The sequence below is a fragment of the Lepidochelys olivacea genome (assembly GCF_965140295.1).
Source record: "Lepidochelys olivacea isolate rLepOli2 genome assembly, chromosome: 16".
NCBI lineage: Eukaryota > Metazoa > Chordata > Testudines > Cheloniidae > Lepidochelys > Lepidochelys olivacea.
Window position 1 is genome coordinate 21,305,787 of NC_140426.1, and position 20,169 is coordinate 21,325,955.

A 20,169-nucleotide genomic window follows, 5' to 3' on the forward strand; every position below is an offset into this window, starting at 1 on the left:
GGGGGAGGAAAGGGGGGTGCCAGGGGGGAGGAAGGGGGGTGTGTCAGGGGGAGGAAGGGGGTGTGTCAGGGGGAGGAAGGGGGGTGTGTCAGGGGGAGGAAGGGGTGGGTGAGTGTGTCAGGGGGAGGAAGGGGGGGTGCCAGGGGGAGGAAGGGGTGGGTGAGTGTGTCAGGGGGAGGAAGGGGGGTGCCAGGGGGAGGAAGGGGTGGGTGAGTGTGTCAGGGGGAGGAAGGGGGGGTGCCAGGGGGAGGAAGGGGTGGGTGAGTGTGTCAGGGGGAGGAAGGGGGGGTGCCAGGGGGAGGAAGGGGTGGGTGAGTGTGTCAGGGGGAGGAAGGGGGGGTGCCAGGGGGAGGAAGGGGTGAGTGAGTGTGTCAGGGGGAGGAAGGGGGGTGTCAGGGGGAGGAAAGGGGGGTGCCAGGGGGGAGGAAGGGGGGTGTGTCAGGGGGAGGAAGGGGGGTGTCAGGGGGAGGAAAGGGGGGTGCCAGGGGGGAGGAAGGGGGGTGTGTCAGGGGGAGGAAGGGGTGGGTGAGTGTGTCAGGGGGAGGAAGGGGGGTGCCAGGGGGGAGGAAGGGGGGTGTGTCAGGGGGAGGAAGGGGGGTGTCAGGGGGAGGAAAGGGGGGTGCCAGGGGGGAGGAAGGGGGGTGTGTCATGGGGAGGAAGGGGGGTGTGTCAGGGGGAGGAAGGGGTGAGTGAGTGTGTCAGGGGGAGGAAGGGGGGGTGCCAGGGGGAGGAAGGGGGGTGTCAGGGGGAGGAAAGGGGGGTGCCAGGGGGGAGGAAGGGGGGTGTGTCATGGGGAGGAAGGGGGGTGTGTCAGGGGGAGGAAGGGGTGAGTGAGTGTGTCAGGGGGAGGAAGGGGGGTGTCAGGGGGAGGAAAGGGGGGTGCCAGGGGGGAGGAAGGGGGGGTGCCAGGGGGGAGGAAGGAAAGCTCGCGGCGCGGGCCCGGGGGAGCGGAGCCCCGGCCGGCCAGGCGAGGCCGGGCCGGGCCGGGCGGGGCGGGGCGAGGCGAGCCCGGCCGATCCCCTCCCCCGGGCGGGGTGCGCGAACCGCCCCTTAAGGGCGGCGGGGGCCGCCCCTTGGCGGACGGGCCTGAGTTCGGGGCTGACTTCGCCGCGTCCCCGGCCGGCCGCGGAGGCGTAGCCCGGCCTCGAGGGTCCCCGGGCAGCATGGAGCCGAGCTGGCTGCTGGGGGGCGCAGCCCTGCTGCTGCTGCTGCTGCTGCCCGCGCTGCTGGCGCTCAGCCCCGCCGCCCGCTTCCAGCTCAAGATCGGCGTCTACTGCGTCCTGTGCCTGGCGGCCTCGGCGCTGGCCGTCCCGCTCTGCCTGCTGCGGCACGGCGGCCGCACCGTGCGCAACATGAGGCGAGTGCGGCGGGAGCGGGGGGGCCCCGGCCCCGCTCCGCCTCCGGCTGAGCCGGCTTGGGAAGCGCCCCCCGGTGGGGAGCCGGGCGGCCGAGCCCCCCGCGCAGCCTGTGGGGAAACTGGGGGGGGAGCGGGCGAACCTGCTGAGCGAGGGGGGCCTTGGCTGGGCCCTTCGGGTGCTGCTCGCTCGTGTGCCCCCCACCGGGGACCCGCCAGCTCCACTGACCCTGCTCTGGCCCTTGCGTGCCTGGGCTGGGGGGGCGCTCAGCGCTTTAAAGGGGGGCTTGTTTGCCAGCTGGGTGTGACGGGGCGGTCGCTGGGTCCTGGGGCCGCTTGTGAGCACGCCTCTGTGCCGCTCGGCCCTGCCGTTAGCCAGTGTGGAAAGGCTCCGCACCCCGAAACGAGTCTTGTGTTGTAACCCCAGCGTTGTCCTCGTGATAGCCCGGTTGGACTCGCCCTTCCTTCAGTGATGGCCCCATCCAGTAGTCATGGTGCTGCAATCTTTTGCTGTCAACGCAACAGCTAGGTCACAAATACTGTGTTGTGACAGCTCTGAATGACTTGAGTAATAGGAGGCTAAAACAGGTAACTGCTTTCTGTTGGCTTACAGGCCTTGGTAGCAGGCAACACTGGGAGGAGGAAGAGCTAGGATGTTAATGCCCCCCCCCACCCCCCAAAAACAACACACCTCCTTAGAGGCTTACAACCAAAGCACTGACGGCTTTTGTGGTTAGGTACTGTAAGCTATGGAACTGTGGCCCATTTACCACGAGTAGCTTGCCAAGGGATGTCAGGCCACAGGGTGCTGGCTCTCTTCCTTTCCAGTTGTTAACCTGCATTAGAACGTGCGATGGCTAAAAATACATTAAATACTTTCCTAACCTTGTTTGTCCCTGTATCCAGTTGCTGTTGCAGCCCCAAGGATTCATAGATACTAAGGTCAGAAGGGACCATTATGATCATCTAGTCCGACCTCCTGCACGGCGCAGGCCACAGATGTTAAAGCTATTGCAAATTGGCAGAGAGGTGACCTGTGTCCTTATGAAGGAGAGGTCTTCATGAAGTTTCTGTTAAGATGTGATCTGCCCCATAAACATCCTTGGGACTCTTTATTATTAGAATGTCCTCCTTTCTGCTTCTTAGGTGTGTAGTTTTGTTTTGAAGTGGGAGTGTGGATTTTCTATAGCTTTAATGCATTCAGTTGCTAGTTGGAGGACATGTATTAGTTGGACAGAGGTTTTTTAAATACTGTATGACTCAAGCAGTTTTAATCTGTTCAGTTTTTTATCCACCCCATTGCCTAGAGTCAAACACAGCAGGCTGAGGGGGTGATCTGTTAGATTGAGTAACTTGTCACTTACGCAATAATGCACCTGATTACTGAAATCGCCAGAGGAGGATGTGAAAGCTTGGAAGTCACTTAACATAAAAGAAAGGTAGTGAGCTGTGTTCGGGCCTAGGTAACCTGTTCCAGTTGGAGCCCTGATTTGTTTTGCCTCTGCTTAACAATCTGTCCCAACTCACATTTAGCTCAGATACTCCGCTTCCTTCTCCAGACCTGAAGAAGAGCTCTGTGTAACTCAAAAGCTTGTACTTTATTGGACCAACTTCTGTTGGTGGAAAAGATAAGACTTCTGTTTGCATTGCTACATTTAGAGGTTATGTTGCTCTGATTCTGACAATGTTCAGTCCTGGTTGGGGTGAGGATCTTCGGGAAATCGCTTAGTCACACAAGAACACTTTTTTTGAGAACACTTGGGACTTTCACAGCTGTAGTATCTTTTTGATCATGCTGGTTCTGGTACTCCTGAAAGTGGTGTTGTACAGAGTCCAGACAAGCTGAAGATAGCTGTAGAGTTTCCTGTCACTGTCCTGATTTACTTGGGAGATAGATCCCCTGACTAAACAAAAGTGTCTTTGCTTTTGCAAGGGGGAGACCGAGGGGGGGGGAGAGAAGCAGGGAGGGCAACTGAAAAGAGACACTCCATATTACCATTTCTTGTTACAGGCACATATGTGTCCTGACCACGTCCCAGAAATCTACAAATGTGAAAAATCCATTGTGGTAGCAGGGAGCTAAGGTGCAGGTGTGATGGATTTAGAGTGGGGTAGTAAATTATTTTTATTTTTTTTTCTCTGGACAAAAAAATAAGTACATATTTTTGAGGTCTGTTCAAAAGCGTCTGGCAGTCCAGATTTGGTGCTGGTTTGCCTATTGACGAACCCTGATTTAGAATGGCTGTGCAATAATTAATGAATACTGTATGTTGCCCAGGTTATTGGGATGCTTACTGTATGACTGTATTTGTTTAGTTTAATGGAGGGCTGGGGTGGGGAGAAAATGGCTCAAGACAGGCCACTGCTCGGCAGACACTTGAGAATTAGGAGATGATGCCAGGACAGGAAAGGGCCTCGGAATACAGGCCATCAGAAGAGTGGTGGCAGGTTTAAAAAGGAACACTATGGGCGATGGGGTGTATTTTGGCAAGTCAGACTGCGATGCAGGAACCTGCTAAGGTGTCTGTAGAAGCTAGGCCTGCCTAGGTTACCATCAGAGGATTCTTAGGTAAGATAGACATGCTGGTAGACTCTTTTTAACATCTAAATGCTTTGTTCCTACTGCAATATAAACAGTACTTGGTTTTAAGAAGGCTGTTTTGTCACTGTAGAATCTGTAGACTATTGGTCAGACGCCTTTGGAGTCCAGCCAAAAACGCAGTCAAACCTGCGGGATAAGAATGGCTGATAGGCCGGCCCCTAGGTAAGAGTTGGAGAACTGTGGCATTCCACCCCAGGAGAGGTAAAGGCGTGAGAGGTGCACTCAGACCAGCAAGTGTTCAGAGGTGCTGCTAGTCCTATAACTGACAGGACTGTATTGAACTGGAGCAGGACCATAAAGCCTTTCCCTCAACTGGGAAATGCTGTTGCTCACTCCATGCTGACGCCACTTGGCTGTATTGGGAGCCTTCCTGTCAAAGGGCTGCTGGCTTTTTAAACCATCCTTGGGATCCCTGCTCAGAGCAAAGTTAAACCTCTTTATTCCCCAGATATGTCCATCTACAGTTATAGCTGTCGCTTCTGAAAGTGGTGTGTCCCTTTGCTCTTGTCTGTATGTTGGAGCTTGGCTACCAGATTCTGCTTCTGTTCTCTCTACACACAGTGCACATGTGGCAGCTTCATGTTTATGTCCGCTGCCACGGTCCTCTTTCCCCATGCCTCCCCACTCCTCAAAAAGTAGTTTGAAACAGCAGTGATTATGGGTTAGTTCAGCATGAGGGTGCTTCTGCATTGGGGTCATATGAGGTTAATTATAATCTTGTGAGCAACCAAAGGAGTTTTCAGAGAGCAAACACGGATCTATCCTGACGCATAAAACGGTCAGCTTTGTCTGTTAACTCTCAAGTGTGTATCTGGAGGTGCTGTCTTTTGAATAAGATGTGAAAACACGGGGCTGACCGGTCGGTATCTAAGCGGCCCCTCTTCTGAAGTGTAGGGATGTTAACCTTTTCGAGTCCTAGCCAAATTCTAGTTGTGGTTTCACATCTGTAAATTCCTTGGATGGTTTCCATGGTCTGACATCCTTATTCATGTCCCATCTCTAATTGTAGCTGTGTGCTATTAAGCAGCTTCTGTGTACCACCCTGGAGGTAGCTATGTGTTAGTGGTAGGTGGAATGACATGCCCCTGGATAGTAAATAAAGATGGTCTGAGACAAGCGAGTGGTTTTTTTGTAGTCTCACTACAGTGCAATGGTAATAATCCTGTTGTGGAAGTTTAGTAGCTAGAGTGTGACTTCTATTGGTACATGATGTAATCTGGGATGCAGAAGCCAGAACTCTGTGTTGAGCTTGCATATGAGCAAAATGAGTTGATTCAGAATGGCTGTTTCCCTGCATGCTTCAAATCTATATTTTAAATGCAAAGGTGTAGCTGTCAAAACAGTGCCCTGGTACTGCTGTATACCTTTTTACAGCAGTGGCCTGCCATGGCCAGAGATAGGAATAGTCTACCTAGTTTTCCCTTGAGCTGCACGCAACAATCCCTGCATCTTTGTGTCCACCTCTTAAGCCATTCATAGTGCACAACAACAGATACTGATCTCTCAAAACTCAGGAACCGCACTGCATGTTACCTACTTGTATCTGACCTATCTATTGGCTGTTTACATATACAGCTGTCTCTTACAGAACACTAGTCTAACAGGAACCAGTATTATTGTGCTAAAGAATATTTCTGCAAAGTATATACAACATACTTCAGCTGAGGATACAGAAGGGCTTGTAGGAACCACCACAAAACTGAAAGACACCTCAGTCTATTGAGACTATACAACTGTCCTTTCAAAGCAGCCCGAAAGTGTGCTTGATGTAAAAGTACTTTTATAAAAGCAAAAACTTCTTCTCCTGGGCTCTTGCTGTTGATCTCGCTACCATGACCTCTCTTTAGATCTGGAGGAAGGAAGAAAAATCTAATTGTACTTCATTTGACCTCCGAGGCGGTGTTCTAATGTTGTCAAAGCAACCGCTGTACTTGAAAGGAAAGTCCTGCTACAATGAGATGTTTAAAATTTCCTTGGGTCATTCACTGAGAACTCTGAATCTTTCATCACTTTCCGATGTGTATATTTCTTGAGATCTTGCCTTCTGTGTGGACCATTGAGTCTTTCTGACAGATCAACAAAATAAAAATTCTGTTGCCTTGATAAAAAGTGTTCTGTAGCCGTGGGTAAAAAATATCGGCACGTTGGGGAAATTTTCTTTATGATATCATAGCGTTTGTAGTTGCAACACTTTGGTCTGAAGACTTTTTCACTTCAGAAAGAGAACAATATTCAAGGGCTTTCCCTTTTCCAACAAGCATTCTTTGGAGAGCTGACTGACTTGTCCTTGTTTGGCTCTGCTGGCTGTCTGTTTTTTAAATTAGTTCTCCCTATATCACCACCCAGACATCTCAACTACTCTGGTCTCCTTTCCCTTGCCTACGTGTGTGTGGGGGCGGGGGTGGTGGTAGGGAAGCAAAACTGCAGTAGAAGTGTGGTGGGAGAGTCAAGAGCCTGGATCCCTGGAGTGATAGGTTTGGCCCTCCTGCGTGAGGGGTGGGTCTGAAGGATTTTTCACCAGAGTGGGTGGGGAGTTGAGACCAGCAAGAATAGTGACTTGTGTAGAGGGACTGCAGGCAAGAGAGTGAGCAGAGGACTGACATGGCAGATGGGGGAAACTGAAGACAAGATTTTTAGAGTGGTAGCTATGTTAGTCTGTATCAGCAAAAATAACGAGGAGTCCTTGTGGCACCTTAGAGACTAACAGATTTATTTGGGCATCAGCTTTTGTGGGTTCGTCAGATGCAAGATGTAACTATTCCGATAACCAGGTACTGTACTTCCTCAAAATGAGTTTTTTGGGATGGGGAATGCAGTGACTCAATGCATGTAAAGGCATACAAATAAGCCACCGTCCTCCACTTCCTGGGATGTTGCCAGCATGGCCCTGCGTGCTGCAAAGGTTATACACAACTGACCTAACACAGTTCTGCAGTTACAAACGCCCCTGGGAAATGATCCAAGTAGAACTGTCTTTCATGGAATTAAAAGTCCAGTGGAAATGATTTCATTAAGATTCAGAGGGTTGTAGAACTGTCTCTATCTTGGTGTTAAACTAAACTGTGCCCCTTTAACTGTAAATGTGTGTTGTACCAGCATGCTGCTTGTGTAACGCAACCGCTGCACTAGCTGCCTACCTAGTGCTGCTCTGTGGTGGTCATGCATCCTGGCAGGCGTATGATGACTTGCTTTGCAGTCTATGAACTCTGAATGTATTGTGCCATGTTAGCAGGATCGTTCCCTCTGAGACATGCCAATGCCCCGGCCCTCTGATTGGATGAAAAGACTAAGCACAATGATGAGAATTACTATCCTGCACAAAGTATCACACTTTTTATAGATGTGGGGCATCAAGGTGCAGAGGCTCTCAGGGCCACAAAGGGTATGTCTGCACTGCAATTAAAAACCTGCAGCTGGCCTGCCGTAATGCTATGCCTCGAGGCAGCGCTGGTTCTGGGATCTCAATATTGGGGGGGGGGGGGCGGAAGGTAAGCTGGTATTTTGGTGCCCCTGGGTATTACAGTTAACCTTTCAGGAGTCCTGGGCCAATTACCACCCAGGGTGGCAGATAGTGCTGGGCCTGCCTAGAGGCAAACTGCCTTCTGAGGAAAGCTGGTGGTGGGGGCTCCTGGCTTTAACTTGTTGTGGTTAGAACAAAGGTCAAGTTATTTTAAAGTCCAGCTCCACTGTGTCGGGATTGCACATGCTGAATGAGAGACTTTCTGGCATAGCCGCTTCCTGGATTGTCTGTGAGCCAAGTCCCCTGCTGGGAGGGGGAGAGTATCCATGTTGCATCTCCTGTTTGGTACAGGTTTCAGAGTAGCAGCCGTGTTAGTCTGTATTCGCAAACAGAAAAGGAGGACTTGTGGCACCTTAGAGACTAACCAATTTATTTGAGCATAAGTTTTTGTGAGCTACAGCTCAATTCATCGGAAGTGAGCTGTAGCTCACGAAAGCTCATGCTCAAATAAATTGGTTAGTCTCTAAGGTGCCACAAGTCCTCCTTTTCTGTTTGGTACAGAATACACTATTGCTGTAGATAAGGGGCGGGGCTGGGCTGACCCTGCCTTTTCCAGGAAGGACAGGTGCCAGGCTTTACAGCAGAGCTGACGGTTAGTTTCGGGGGGGGTGTTTTGAGCACAGCTGAACTGCCTGTGACTCTGTGTGTGTGTGTACGTACTTGAAATAGTGTTGTGCCTCGGTATTTCTGTAAGCAGTTAGTGCCTAATTCAGCTTTGTGTTTCAGCTCTGATCCAGATGAATTGAAGTGTGAGCTGTGCACCTGCAGAAGCTCTGGATTCAAACTTTGAGTTATGGGACCCAAATGTTTGCTGGGTTAATTCCGTACCCAGGTGCCAGTGATTCCTGTACTGTTGTCTTCAGGTAGCATCACTGAAGTCAGTGCAGTTTATTCTCAGTCTATCTCCAAAGGTGGTAGGAAGGGTAGAGGGTGTGTGTGTGTGTGTGTGTGTACACCTGCACACACATCTGGGAGAGTGGGGGTCATGGTATGAGGAGTAAGTGTGTAGATTTTGGCTTTTAACCCTTAGCACTAGTCTCCGGGCATGTCACCTGGCTCCATTCTCTAGTCTCTGCACCTAGACTAGTGGATTAAGGTTTAACCTGCACTGATGAAAGTTGACTAAATGAATGATGCACACAGCTTAGAGATACCCATGGCAGGCTTTATGGCCTGGTACAGAGATCCTTGCCCCTGCCGCTGATTCAACTCCTGGCTCCATAACGTCAAACCCAACATGACCGAGAAGAGGTCACTGTGTGCCAACGTGAGGCTCAGATGTCACTCGTTACACACAGCCGATTGTGAAATCCCATTAAAGCTGCCAACATGTAGCCTGCCCCATTAGAACTTCAGAAGCATGAAATGCACCCTGCATTGACAATATATTCTGGTGCTGGGGGAGGGGGGTGCACTGCAGTTAGACACCCGCAGCTGGCCTGTGCCAGCTGACACAGGGCTCAGGCTGTGGGGATGTTTTAATTGTGGCATGGAAGGTCTACACCAGAACGTCTGGCTTGGGCTGCAGCCAGAGCTCTGGGACCCTCCCACCTCACAGGGTCCTAGATTCCAGGCACCAGCGTTAACACTGCAATTAAACAGCCCCAAAACGCAAGCGTTGTGAGTCTGAGTCAGCTGGCACAGGCCAACTGTGGGGGTTTTAGTTGCTGTGTAGACATGCCCTTGGAAATACATTCTTAGGTCTCTGATAACATGTTGGTTGATTAATTAGACTTAATGTTTTAGTTTAACAATCAAGTGTGGCTTGTTGAGGCTTGTGAAATCCAGTCTGGTGGTCAGGAAGCTCTCTCAGGTGAGGGCCTGTGACTTGTACGGAACGTAAGTGTCTCGTTTTAAAATAAGAACTTGGCCTCTGGCATGTAATGTTGAAAAGAACCTTACAAACATGAAGCGAGCACAGCTGAGCCAGTGTTGTTTACACACACAGAGCAGAGGCCCTGGAGTGACATCGGGGATCTGACAAAGCTGCAGCAGGTTGGCTGCTCTTTCTAACCCTGTGGGCAGCCATGAAAACTATCAGCTAGGTCAGTTTAGTACAGCTGCTACTCCGTAAGACTGAGCAGCAGTAGGGTCAGGAACTGGAGGAAGACAGACAGGATTTATCTGTACTACAGACTACAAAGCCTGGACAGTTTAGCTATGCCGGTAGAAACCCCTAGTTACCCCATCTGAGTAACCAGGGAGGTGAAGGAATGCCGTTTCCTCCTGTCCCCTGCGGACTCTCTCACTAGCATGAGGCTTATGACCTTTGTAATACTGTCCCCACATGTACTGGAGGAAATCCTAGCTGCAATGCCCCTCCTCTTGCCCAGTTAGTGTTGCTGAATGAGTCGGGCCCTGTGTGCTCTGGCTCTGCTCCAGATCAGTACTTCACCCTTTATGGTCTGAGCAGTTTCAGGACAACCCCCTCACATGTTGTGCAACCTGGACCTTCCTCTTACAACATCAAGCCACCCCCTCATTCTTGCCAGTATGTGCTCTTGGTTAATATGTAACCAGCTCCTCCTGCTGCTTTCTGCAGAGCCCTAGTTTCCTGAGCAGTGACCTCTCCTCTGGTTTGGTGAGGGAAGGAAGGTGGAGTTGGAAATTGGGTCATTCTCATGGCTAGGATACTGGTGATCCTTGTGCTGACTTAGTCACATTGACTCTCCTAACCCCACCACACAGTCCTTTTGACTTTGTGCCTGGAGTGAGACAAAATGGGCTAAACCTCTGCCTCTGATTCCTGCAAAGAACGAATTGGTGTGTGTGTTTGTGCATGCTAGTTCTGAGCAATTGCCAGTCTCCTGTTCGTTCCTCTTATAGTAAAATGATCTGTCAAGATGCAGACTTGAATGCAGCCTGGGTTGGTAATCACTGGAGGTTTCTATTTGAGTGTGTGGAGCACTGGCTCATTCGGACACCTTGAGAACCAGAAAAAAGGAAACCTACTTTATTTGTAGCTTCTCAGTGTGACAGGGTCAGGCCAGATAGCTACAGGAGAATTGTTTTTGTTTTGTTTTTTGGGGGTGGGGGTTTGGTTTTTTGCAGGAGCATTTTCTTTATTTACATATAGAAAATATTTTCCCGAAGCATCATTTACTTCAGAGGAATGAACCTAGATGAGTGGGTAGCACTGATACCAGGTCTGCGAGGTGTTTCACTGGCTTGTAAGTGATGGAAAACTCACCCAGGTAGTGGCCAATCATCTCGGGCTTGATTTCCACCTGGCAGATATAGTAGCCCCAGGTTAAGTAGGTTCTTTTTCCCTGGGTAAGGTAACAGGGAAGGTTCCAGAACTTTCTGGAAACAATTAAGGCAGACAGGCTGATTAGAACATCTGCAGCCAATCAAGAAGCTGCTAGAATCAATTAAGGCAGGCTAATCAGGGCACCTGGGTTTAAAAAGGAGCTCACTTCAGTTTGTGTGGCGCATGTGGGGAGCTGGGAGCAAGAGGCGCGGGGAGCTGAGAGTGAGAACGCGGACTGTTGGAGGACTGAGGAGTACAAGCATTATCAGACACCAGGAGGAAGGTCCTATGGTGAGGATAAAGAAAGTGTTGGGAGGAGGCCATGGGGAAGTAGCCCAGGTTGTTGTAGCTGTCACACAGCTGCTCCAGGAGGCACTCCAGACAGTTGCATTCCACAGGGCCCTGGGCTGGAACCTGGAGTCGAGACTAGGCCCAGGTTCCCCCAAACCTCCCAACTCCTGGTCAGACACAGGAGGAGCTGACCTGGACTGTGGGTTCACAAAAACGGCCAAACTGAGGGCTGCCGTGAATCTCCGAGGCGAGCAAATCCGCCAATAAGCACAAGACCCACCAAGGTAGAGGAGGAACTTTGTCACACCAGACAGGAGCCATTAGCTTCACCCTGGAGGCCAGTTGGTCTCCTGGAGGCCAGTCCATGGACTGTGATTCACTGAATTAAATGACAGGTTTCAGAGTAGCAGCCATGTTAGTCTGTATTCGCAAAAAGAAAAGGAGGACTTGTAGCACCTTGGAGACTAACCAATTTATTTGAGCATAAGCTTTCATGAGCTACAGCTCACTTCATCGGATGCATTCAGTGGAGCTGTAGCTCACGAAAGCTTATGCTCAAATAAATTGGTTGGTCTCCAAGGTGCCACAAGTCCTCCTTTTCTTTTTACTGAATTAAATTAATCTCATCTCAGTCCCCTTCTCTGTGGGTCCGTGTCCCTGGTGCAAGCCACTCCTGCAGCTGGAGGAAGTGGGGCTTTCTCACAAGTCTTGGCGTAGACACTGTGCGGGGTAGGCCACAGTCATCCGGACTGACCGGCCCTGCTGTGTTGGGATCAGTGCTATGCAGAGGTGCTCACGTTGCATTACCTGGGCTGTGTCTGGTAGATAGAGGACTTGAGTCTTCTAGCACCAGTCCTGCCGATATCCAGCCACGTCTGGTATTCTGCTGACCTGACTAGTTTGGGGAGTGAGTGCTGTCCTGTCAGTGACTCCCGCTGGCTCGCTCGGCATCTCTCTAGTAACCCTAAATCAATAGGATTTAGTAATGATCCAGGAGGGAAAAGTTGCCCTCTCCTGACCTTGCTTCTGTCTAGGAAAACCAATAGCTGCTGAGTCAGGCTAGTCAGACGCTTTGATCAACTTTGTTAATAGCAAATCGTTTTTTGACAAAATGAGGATCTTTGCAGAAAGCTGCTACTTTTCTCACTCTTGTTTTTTGTTTGGTCAGAAATGGCTTTGCCTGAATCTGGTGTTTTTACCAGTTGAACTCTTCCTGTGGGAAAACTTGAACATGTGAAAAATTGTCAATTTTCATCCATTTTCTGCAGGGGAAGAACCGGTCCTGACCAGCCCGAGTGCTGGCACGGAGCCCCATGTATTCTCCCTTGGGTGTGGGTGTTGTCCGCCTCTGGCATGCCACTCAGCTGGCTGTAAAAGCCCCAGTCCGTTCAGTCCAAACCAAAACTACTTGCAGAGTTCTCTCAAATTTAGTTGGGCTTTTGAGGAGACTGTACTGTCCTGAGCATGCAGGCTTGGGAAAAACTGAGTGGTCCCCTCCCAGAAGCCATGCTGTAATGAAGAGAATCCAGGTAGAGCAGGAGAAATGCTTGGAGTGTCCTAGTGGATAGAGGATGGGGACTTGGGAGAACTGGGTTCTATACCTGGCTCTGTCCCTCTTCTGCTGGGCTTGGGCCTCAGTTTCCCTATCTATAAAATAAGGATAACACTTACCTCCTTTAAAGTATTCTGAGGCCCACAGATGAAAAGTGCCATATAAGAGCTAGGTGGAGATGATAGGGAGGCGAGAAAACACTAACTTGTAGTATGGACAAGGGTGCTCGTGACCAACTGCAGGCATGCTGGCTTGTGTGGCTAAAACTCTGCTAGTAACCAGGGCAGCTGACCATGTCTGCCCCCCTAACCGAAGTCTAGCTTGGGACATGGGTGTGTGTGCCTATGTTTTGCTCCCTATGGAGGGTAGGAATCTCTAATAATGTTGATGATCTGCTTTAGCCAGCCTCTGTGCAGAGCTGGGAGGTAAAGCATCTGGGAGAATGCTGCTCTGTGTGAATGCCCCTGGACATGCTGGCTCACGCTGAAGTGCTGTGTGAGTTCAAATGCATTCAGCCACGGTAGGTGGGGAGGTGGGCGCAGCTGCACAAACAGTTGTGCTGGCAGAAGCTGCCGTGTGGGCGCAAATGAAACTGCAGCCTTTGCCCTGTCTGGCTACAGAATTGCTGCTCCCTGCCGATGGGGAGGTGGCAGCCAGCGGGAGCTTTGGAAATGGCCATCTCTTTTGCTGGGGGGCTTATTGGAGAGTGAAAATGCTCAACCCAGGCAGTCTCAAGCCTGGTGCAGGGGAGGTGGGGGGAACTTCAGTCTCGGCAAGCAGGGCTGTGCCTGGCTGTCCGGCATGTTCATGTGGAAAGGTGGGAGGAGCTGCTGCTGCCCGTGGTATGAGAAGGTCTGGTTAGGGTGCTCACTCCTTCTTCCCCCAAGCTGAGAGCCACTTTAACAAGACACCCCTCCCTCTCCTTCCCCTGCCAGCATTAGGGGAGCATGAAATACTCTGATTCCTCATTAACCTTCCCCAGGTTCCAGATGTGCTGTCACACCTTCATCTTCATCATCCTCCCCTGTAGGTGGCAGTAGCTATACACGCACACCTGAAACAGCCAGTATGCGCTGGTCAGCTGATCTCTGGGCCCCACACTCCAATTCTGAGCTCGGGGGACCCTGTCCCACCACTATGGCTTCTAAGCGCAGATCCAAACACACGCTCTTCTCTTATTAGATCAAGTCTTTTGTCTTAAACAGTGTGCGTGTTGCAGTGAGATTTTCTGGCACTTAAGCACAGAAAATAAAATCAGCTCGTGTTCAGGTGTTCTACACACACGCACCCCATCTCTCTTATCCCCTACATCTGCTGAGGGAGGCTGTTAGCTTCCAGCACACTCCCAGCATACGCGCTTGCTTCCTCTGCCTCTCCGATGGGGACACCTACTGGCTGCGCCATCCCCTGCCCCCCCATAGCTGTTAGCATGCAGGAGGTGAAGGGCTGAGCATTGGAGCAGTGAAATATGGGGTTTATCCAGAACAGCAGGCTCTTTGCATAGGTGCTAGAAATGTATGGGCAGCTTATCTCTGGTAGCTGCTGAATGCCCTGGCCCTGTGTCATTGCTCTGTTCGTCCCAGCCCTGTGGCATGCCGGGAAGAGGGATGGGAGGCTTGCAGTTGGAAGTTCTGGTTTTTAACTGTTAACCTTAATTTAAATGAAACTCTGGCTGGCACTTAATTCCATAAGGGCTCCACCCAGCTGTGTGGGTGGTAGGAGCAGCACCCTAATCTCTGCTTGCTGGCAGGAAGCTTGTGTGCATCCTTGTACAGGGTGGGGTCTTGGTTCTTGAGTCTGCACGAGTCATCCTGTCTCTGCTCCATGGAATTCCCTCAGCAAACAGCCAAACTCTCACTTTCTTTACTAGAAACTAATCCAGCTGTTTCCAGATTGCTGTAAATTGGCTCCCTTGGTTTCAGAAACAATGACTGCTTGTGCTGTAGGGCGCTGAGCCCAAAACTGAGTCACATCGTCAGTGCTCAGCCCAATGTCCTGCCACTGGGTGCTGAGCTCTCCTGAAAACATGGCTCCTGCCCAAAGAGCCCACAGCCTAAAGCAGTAGGCAAGACTGAGTGTGTTGGGGAAACCCAACAGTGGGGCTAGCATGGCCCATCTCCAACAGGTTCAGGAAACAACTTTTTCTGTTGCCAGAACTTCTGAAGCAGCTCTTCTTAGTGCAGCAATGGGGTCTGTGCGGCTGGACCCCAGTACCTGTGTGGGGAGCCCCATTGAAGCCAGTGGTGCTCCCTACAGATACAGAGCTCTCCTCTGAGTTCATTGCGGGATTGAACCCTTGCTTCTTTGTAAAGAATAACTGGCCAAGATGGCACTGAGAAGGATCCCAAGCTGCTCTGTGCCTTCCCGCAAAGCTCTTTGGAGTGAGCATCTCTCCAAATAAGTTGCATTAGGCAGATATCTCAAGTAGCATTACATAAGGGCTAATGTACCATGTCTAGTCATCTTGCATGCTGGAAGATGGCAGGTGGTGAATCTACTGACCTGGTTCCTGTAGTGGGCTGTTTCACTAGACAAAGCTTTCCCCCTGCAGATGGCAGTGTCTTACAATGATGGTGCAGATAGATGTGAAGAGAAATAAACAAATGACTTCCAGGGAGAGGTCTACAAAATCCTGTAGTTTGTGTGTTTGATCATTGAGCTCAGTAGAGAACTTGTTTGCCCTTTGTTTATATGGGCCTTTCAGTTATGTAGCTTGGACTGAGAAAGTCAAAGCAATTTCCCAGACTGGGGAAGAATGTCACACCTTTTTGGAGCACAGCAGGCCTGTGGCAGAGTGCTGGCGTCGGGGGGGCGAGCAAATGGTAGTTTGATTGACTAGCCTTGGCACTAAAGTGTCCTATGAGGGGTTCACTGCTTCTCTGCACACCTCTGATCTGGGAGGGCGACTGTTCTGCGGAGCAGTGTGCAGTACTGCACAGAGGAAGCTGGTCCAAAGGTACCCTTGTGTAAGACCTTGTGCGGGGAGGCTGTCGATGAGGGTGGGGTTATGTGACAACTGTTCTGGGACAGGAATTGAAGGACGTTACATCCTCCTGCCCCTCCTAATAAACTACAGGGCAAATTAGGCAGCTTCCAGCTCATGCAGGGATATCCCAGGACGTGTGAGAGCAGGTAAATGAGAGAGGTGCTGACACCTTTTTTGGTCCTTAGGCCTGTTCCTCTGCCTTAACAGATTCTTTCTCCTGCACTAGTGCTGCATCTTCCACACCGTAATGCAAACATTGTCGACTCCATGAGACCTGCTGCCCTGACTTCACTTCTCTTTTCTCTATGCAGAATCATCAAAAATATCGTCAAGAACTTCAAGTATATTTATGGCCTGAGGTTTGAGGCAACAGGTCTGGAGAACTTCCAGATCGAGGAGCCATGTGTCATCGTGTCAAATCATCAGAGCATCCTGGACATGATCGGTGAGTTGATTGGGTTGAGAAAGAAGCTGTCTCATTTGAAAGTGAACTGTTGGGTGCACCTAGCTTTGCTGTTGGGGAAATCCTGCGCTTGCCCCTGATTTGGGGAGTCTCCAAGCCTTGTAGTGGAAGAGGCTCCAGGAGACCTGTCTGTATGTCACACAGTGCATTGGTCAGTTCTGCCTACGGGAATTGCCATTTACGATGTTGAAAGCTACAGCAGTGTTTTGAGTGGGGAGATGCACAGTGTAATGGGGTATTGGGTGAGCAGTGTAATGGGGTATTGGGTGAGCAGTGTAATGGGGTATTGGGTGAGCAGGGAGGGGTATACTTGCGGTTGGGCTCTCTCCACAGAGCAGTGGAAGTGCTGAGCTCTGTAGCCTGGTAAGTAGTGATCTAGGTATTGCCAGACTGGATCAGACCCAAGGTCCATCTAGTCCAGTATCCAGTCCATGACAGTGATCACTGCTAGATGCTTCAGAGGCAGATGTAAGAACAGCAGTGGGATAATCAAACACAGGCACGCAAGAGGGACTCAGTGTGGCTTACAGCAGGGGTATGAGAGTCCTAGTTTGAATGGTCACTGACTGGCTTCGTGCCCCCTCGGGAGAAGAATATGGCTGCCCCCCCTTTTTCCTTCTGCCCATGCTCTCTAGTGATCCTCTGCAGGATACTTGTTACTACAGCTTGCTGAGGCTCTGAACAGGTTTAGCTGTACCACCCCAATTACTGACCCATGGCAGGCATGGGTCAAGTCTTAGCCTTCAGTTGAGTGGAAAGGTTCTTCTGCCCTTGCCCTGAAATAAAGGCCAAGGTCTCCCCATGGCTTAGGGCCTGTTACTTCATTCAGAATTTGAAGGCTGTCCTATTAGGAAGGTTGGCTTGCAGCCCTCTGTCCTGCAAAGACCGAAAAGGCCAGCCAGGCAGTGAGGTATGTGGAGTAACACCTGGAGGCCATACTTCCACTTTCTCCAGGTTGGGACAGTAATTGGATCCTGTGCATCATCCTTCCATGGGTAGATATGCCAGCTGGAATGCCTCTTGTTGCACTGTCTGGCTCGCTTGGGTACGTCCCAAAGGCTTGTTCATCTTAATAGATAACGTTAGCATGACAGGGGTAGTGAAAGGGTTTTAACAACAAACCACCAGAAAATAAGCTAATGGAGCCCTTCAAACGAGGGAGGAGACTCTGGTACACCTACTTTCTAGCTGCAACCTGTCTGGTGCCTCAGCAATTGAGACGACATTATTATTATTTATCCTAGTGCCTTAGCCTGTCATGGACCAGGAAGCCATTGTGCAGGTGCTGTACAAACACAACTAGAGTTTAGGATCACCTGTTTCTTCCAAAGGTGGTGGTGGTGTAACCCCATCTTGCAGACAGGGGAGTAAGCAGGGAGGGTCTAAGGCAAAGTGAGGAGTGATGGCAGAGTTGGGAATAAAACCGCAGTTTCCTCCATCGCAGCGCGTTGATCCAGCCATTGGCTCCTGCTGCCACCCTGTAAGTGCAAAACGTTAAAAAAAATTGCCTTTCTGGGCTGCAGCCCCTGTTAGAGAGGAAGAGGCTCCCCTAGCCATGGCAAGCACATGGGTCCCTTCTGCCATGCTCCTGCTGCAGAACCAAGGAAGCCCCTGAGGCAGAGCTGTTGAACAGGTGGTTATTTTACGTCTCCTTCCCTTCCCCTCCCCCCCCCACGCCCCTTTCTCGTTCCATCCTCTTATGACTACGTCTCTTCGGTGTCTAACGCCTGAAAGCTGCTGAAAGGCACGTGGTGGTTTGCGAGCTAGCAATGCTTTTGAATCGGCAAGGGATCATCTTTGCAAAGCTCTCTGGCTGCTGCTGCCCTTCCTGTACATGCAGCCTGTTGCACCCATTCACTTTGGGTGCTTGGCAGCAGGCCTGGGTTGGGTCACTCGTACACTGCCGATCTGGTTTGTGGGTGGAGAGAGAGGTTTTCTTGTTGTTGTCATGGCTTATTGTGGGTGGGCTTCTTACACTCTCTCCCTTCACCCTGGGCTTAGGGTTGATGGAAATCCTCCCAGATAACTGTGTTCAGATCGGCAAGAAGGAGCTGCTGTACATGGGCCCTGTGGGCCTGATAATGTACCTGGGTGGTGTCGTCTTCATCAACAGGAAGAGTACGAGCAATGCCAAGACCGTGATGGCCCAGGTTGCCCAGACCATGCTGGATGAGAACGTGAGTACAGTATATGCCAATAGGCTTTGTGAGTGCTGGGCACTGCTTGCATTTGTTACCAAGTAGAGGGCTGCATGTGCTGGAATATTAGTCAGACACTGAATTAAGGATGCGGGAGGGTGGGATACTATGAGAACTATTGTCTGACCTCTAGTACCTGGTGGCTAGTGTAAACTTCAAATGCCAGCCCTGGCTGTAGCTATATCCTGCAGCAAAATCTTCTGCGGGGGTTCCAAACAACTAGGAACAGAGGCATGCTATCTATGATCCGACAGAACCTCTCTAGAGAGGTTGTGGGTTAATTCTACAGCTAACTTTTGGTGTGCCAACAAATGGACTTCATGGTTTATCTCACTGTCTTACAGGTGAAAGTGTGGGTGTACCCGGAGGGCACGAGGAACGGGAATGGTGACTTGTTACCGTTCAAGAAAGGAGCTTTTCATCTCGCTATACAGGCACAGGTAATGCTGGTCAGCTTCTTTCACAGCCAAAGCACTATACGGGCCTTCCAGTGAAAGGTCTACCTATGGTGACCAGATACTGGCAACACAGGGCTCTTTAGCGGTCCAAAATGGGGGCATGATAAAAGACACCCTTTGAAGTGAACACTGTCTTCAGAGCACCCAAGATAGTAAGTTGCAGAGAGAAGCAGCTTTCTCACCGGGCTCCCAGAAGTATGGGAGCCTCCTTTGAAAATGGCACCTGAAACTTTTTCAGATAAATGGGTTGGTGGGGACTGCCCTCCTTGGTGCATGGGGAGGAGATGATGGCCAGCCAATACCATGGCGTAGCTAGCATTCTCCTCCAGGACAATCCCATGAAACGTGATCAAATTCTGGCTAACTTGGCTCCTTCTACTACTAGCTTGCATTATAGCTTCTAAAGTCATAGTTCTAAGTCACACATCTAGCCTGCAATAACTTGGGTTAGAACCCGCCTTTGTCAATTAGATCCCTCCTTTAGCCAATTGAATCACTTCCTCGGTGCTGCCTGCTCTACAGTGCATGGTGACCCGGCAGGTGCTGTGGTGTCTGCGTTGTTTAGCACACTGCAAGACGGGACTGATTGATTAGTGCCATATCTTGGAAGAAACCAAGATTTAAAATGTGCTTCGCTACATACAAATGCTGCATAACCGGGTTTAAGGACTTCTCCATGTTCCTGCAAGTACAAGAACTGGTGACTCGGCAGGTTCTGGAGAACAGCCCTGTACTGGGAGGTCTGGGGGATCAGCTTGTCCAACATTGCTGAAGGCTGCAACATTTCTTGAGTGATCCCACTGAAAGTGCAGAAGGTGCAGGTGCTGCCTCTTGGTGGCCCTCCCGCAGAGTACTCCTGTGGGGCAAGTCTTAAACTTGAAATGAAAGGCACCTTGGAGTAGCTATTAAATATGGCGAACTATGGTGGCTTTAAACCAGTGGCTCTCAACCCTTCCCGATGACTGTACTCCTTTCAGATGTCTGATTTGTCTTGCATACCCTCAAGTTTCACCTCACTTAAAAACCACTTGCTTAGTAAATCAGACATAAAAATACTTTCTCACTTTTTTACCATATAATTATAAAATCAATCAGAATATAAATATTGTACTTACATTTCAGTGGGTAGTACACAGAGCAGTGTAAACAAGTCATTGTCTGTATGAAAATTTAGTTTGTACTGACTTTGCTAGTGGTTTTTATGTAGCCTGTGGTAAAACTAGGCAAATCTCTAGATGAGTTGAGGTACCCCCCAGGGGTACCTGTACCCCTGGTTGAAAACCATGGCTTTAAACCCCTGCCTCTACCAGATCCATCAGACTTAATGGTGACTGAGCACAGGCTTCAGTGCACTAAACCTTAGGCTCTACATGCAGCAAAATGTATTTCCCCCTCAGCCCTAGATGAGCCAAACCATTGAAAAGCCTCTGGGATGGGTTTGCAGATCTATAGATAGGACAAGCAGTTGCTTCTGGGAGCATCGTTCCTCTTGTAT

General features: G+C 50.4%; 1 protein-coding gene across 2 annotated transcripts in view; it reads left to right on the plus strand.

Moving 5' to 3' along the window:
• The first annotated feature begins 1,055 nt into the window (after positions 1-1,055).
• AGPAT2 (1-acylglycerol-3-phosphate O-acyltransferase 2) overlaps positions 1,056-20,169 on the plus strand; it is a 29,000-nt gene continuing 9,886 nt past the window's right edge. The window contains exons 1-4 of one of the 2 annotated variants that reach the window (XM_084650467.1): positions 1,056-1,357; positions 15,867-16,000; positions 18,020-18,195; positions 18,561-18,656. In XM_084650467.1, coding sequence (XP_084506593.1) covers positions 1,164-1,357; positions 15,867-16,000; positions 18,020-18,195; positions 18,561-18,656 — 600 coding nt within the window. In that variant the 5' untranslated portion in view covers positions 1,056-1,163. Of the gene's footprint in view, positions 1,358-6,657; positions 6,728-15,866; positions 16,001-18,019; positions 18,196-18,560; positions 18,657-20,169 lie in introns of those variants that run through there. The other variant, XM_084650468.1, reaches the window with a different exon arrangement.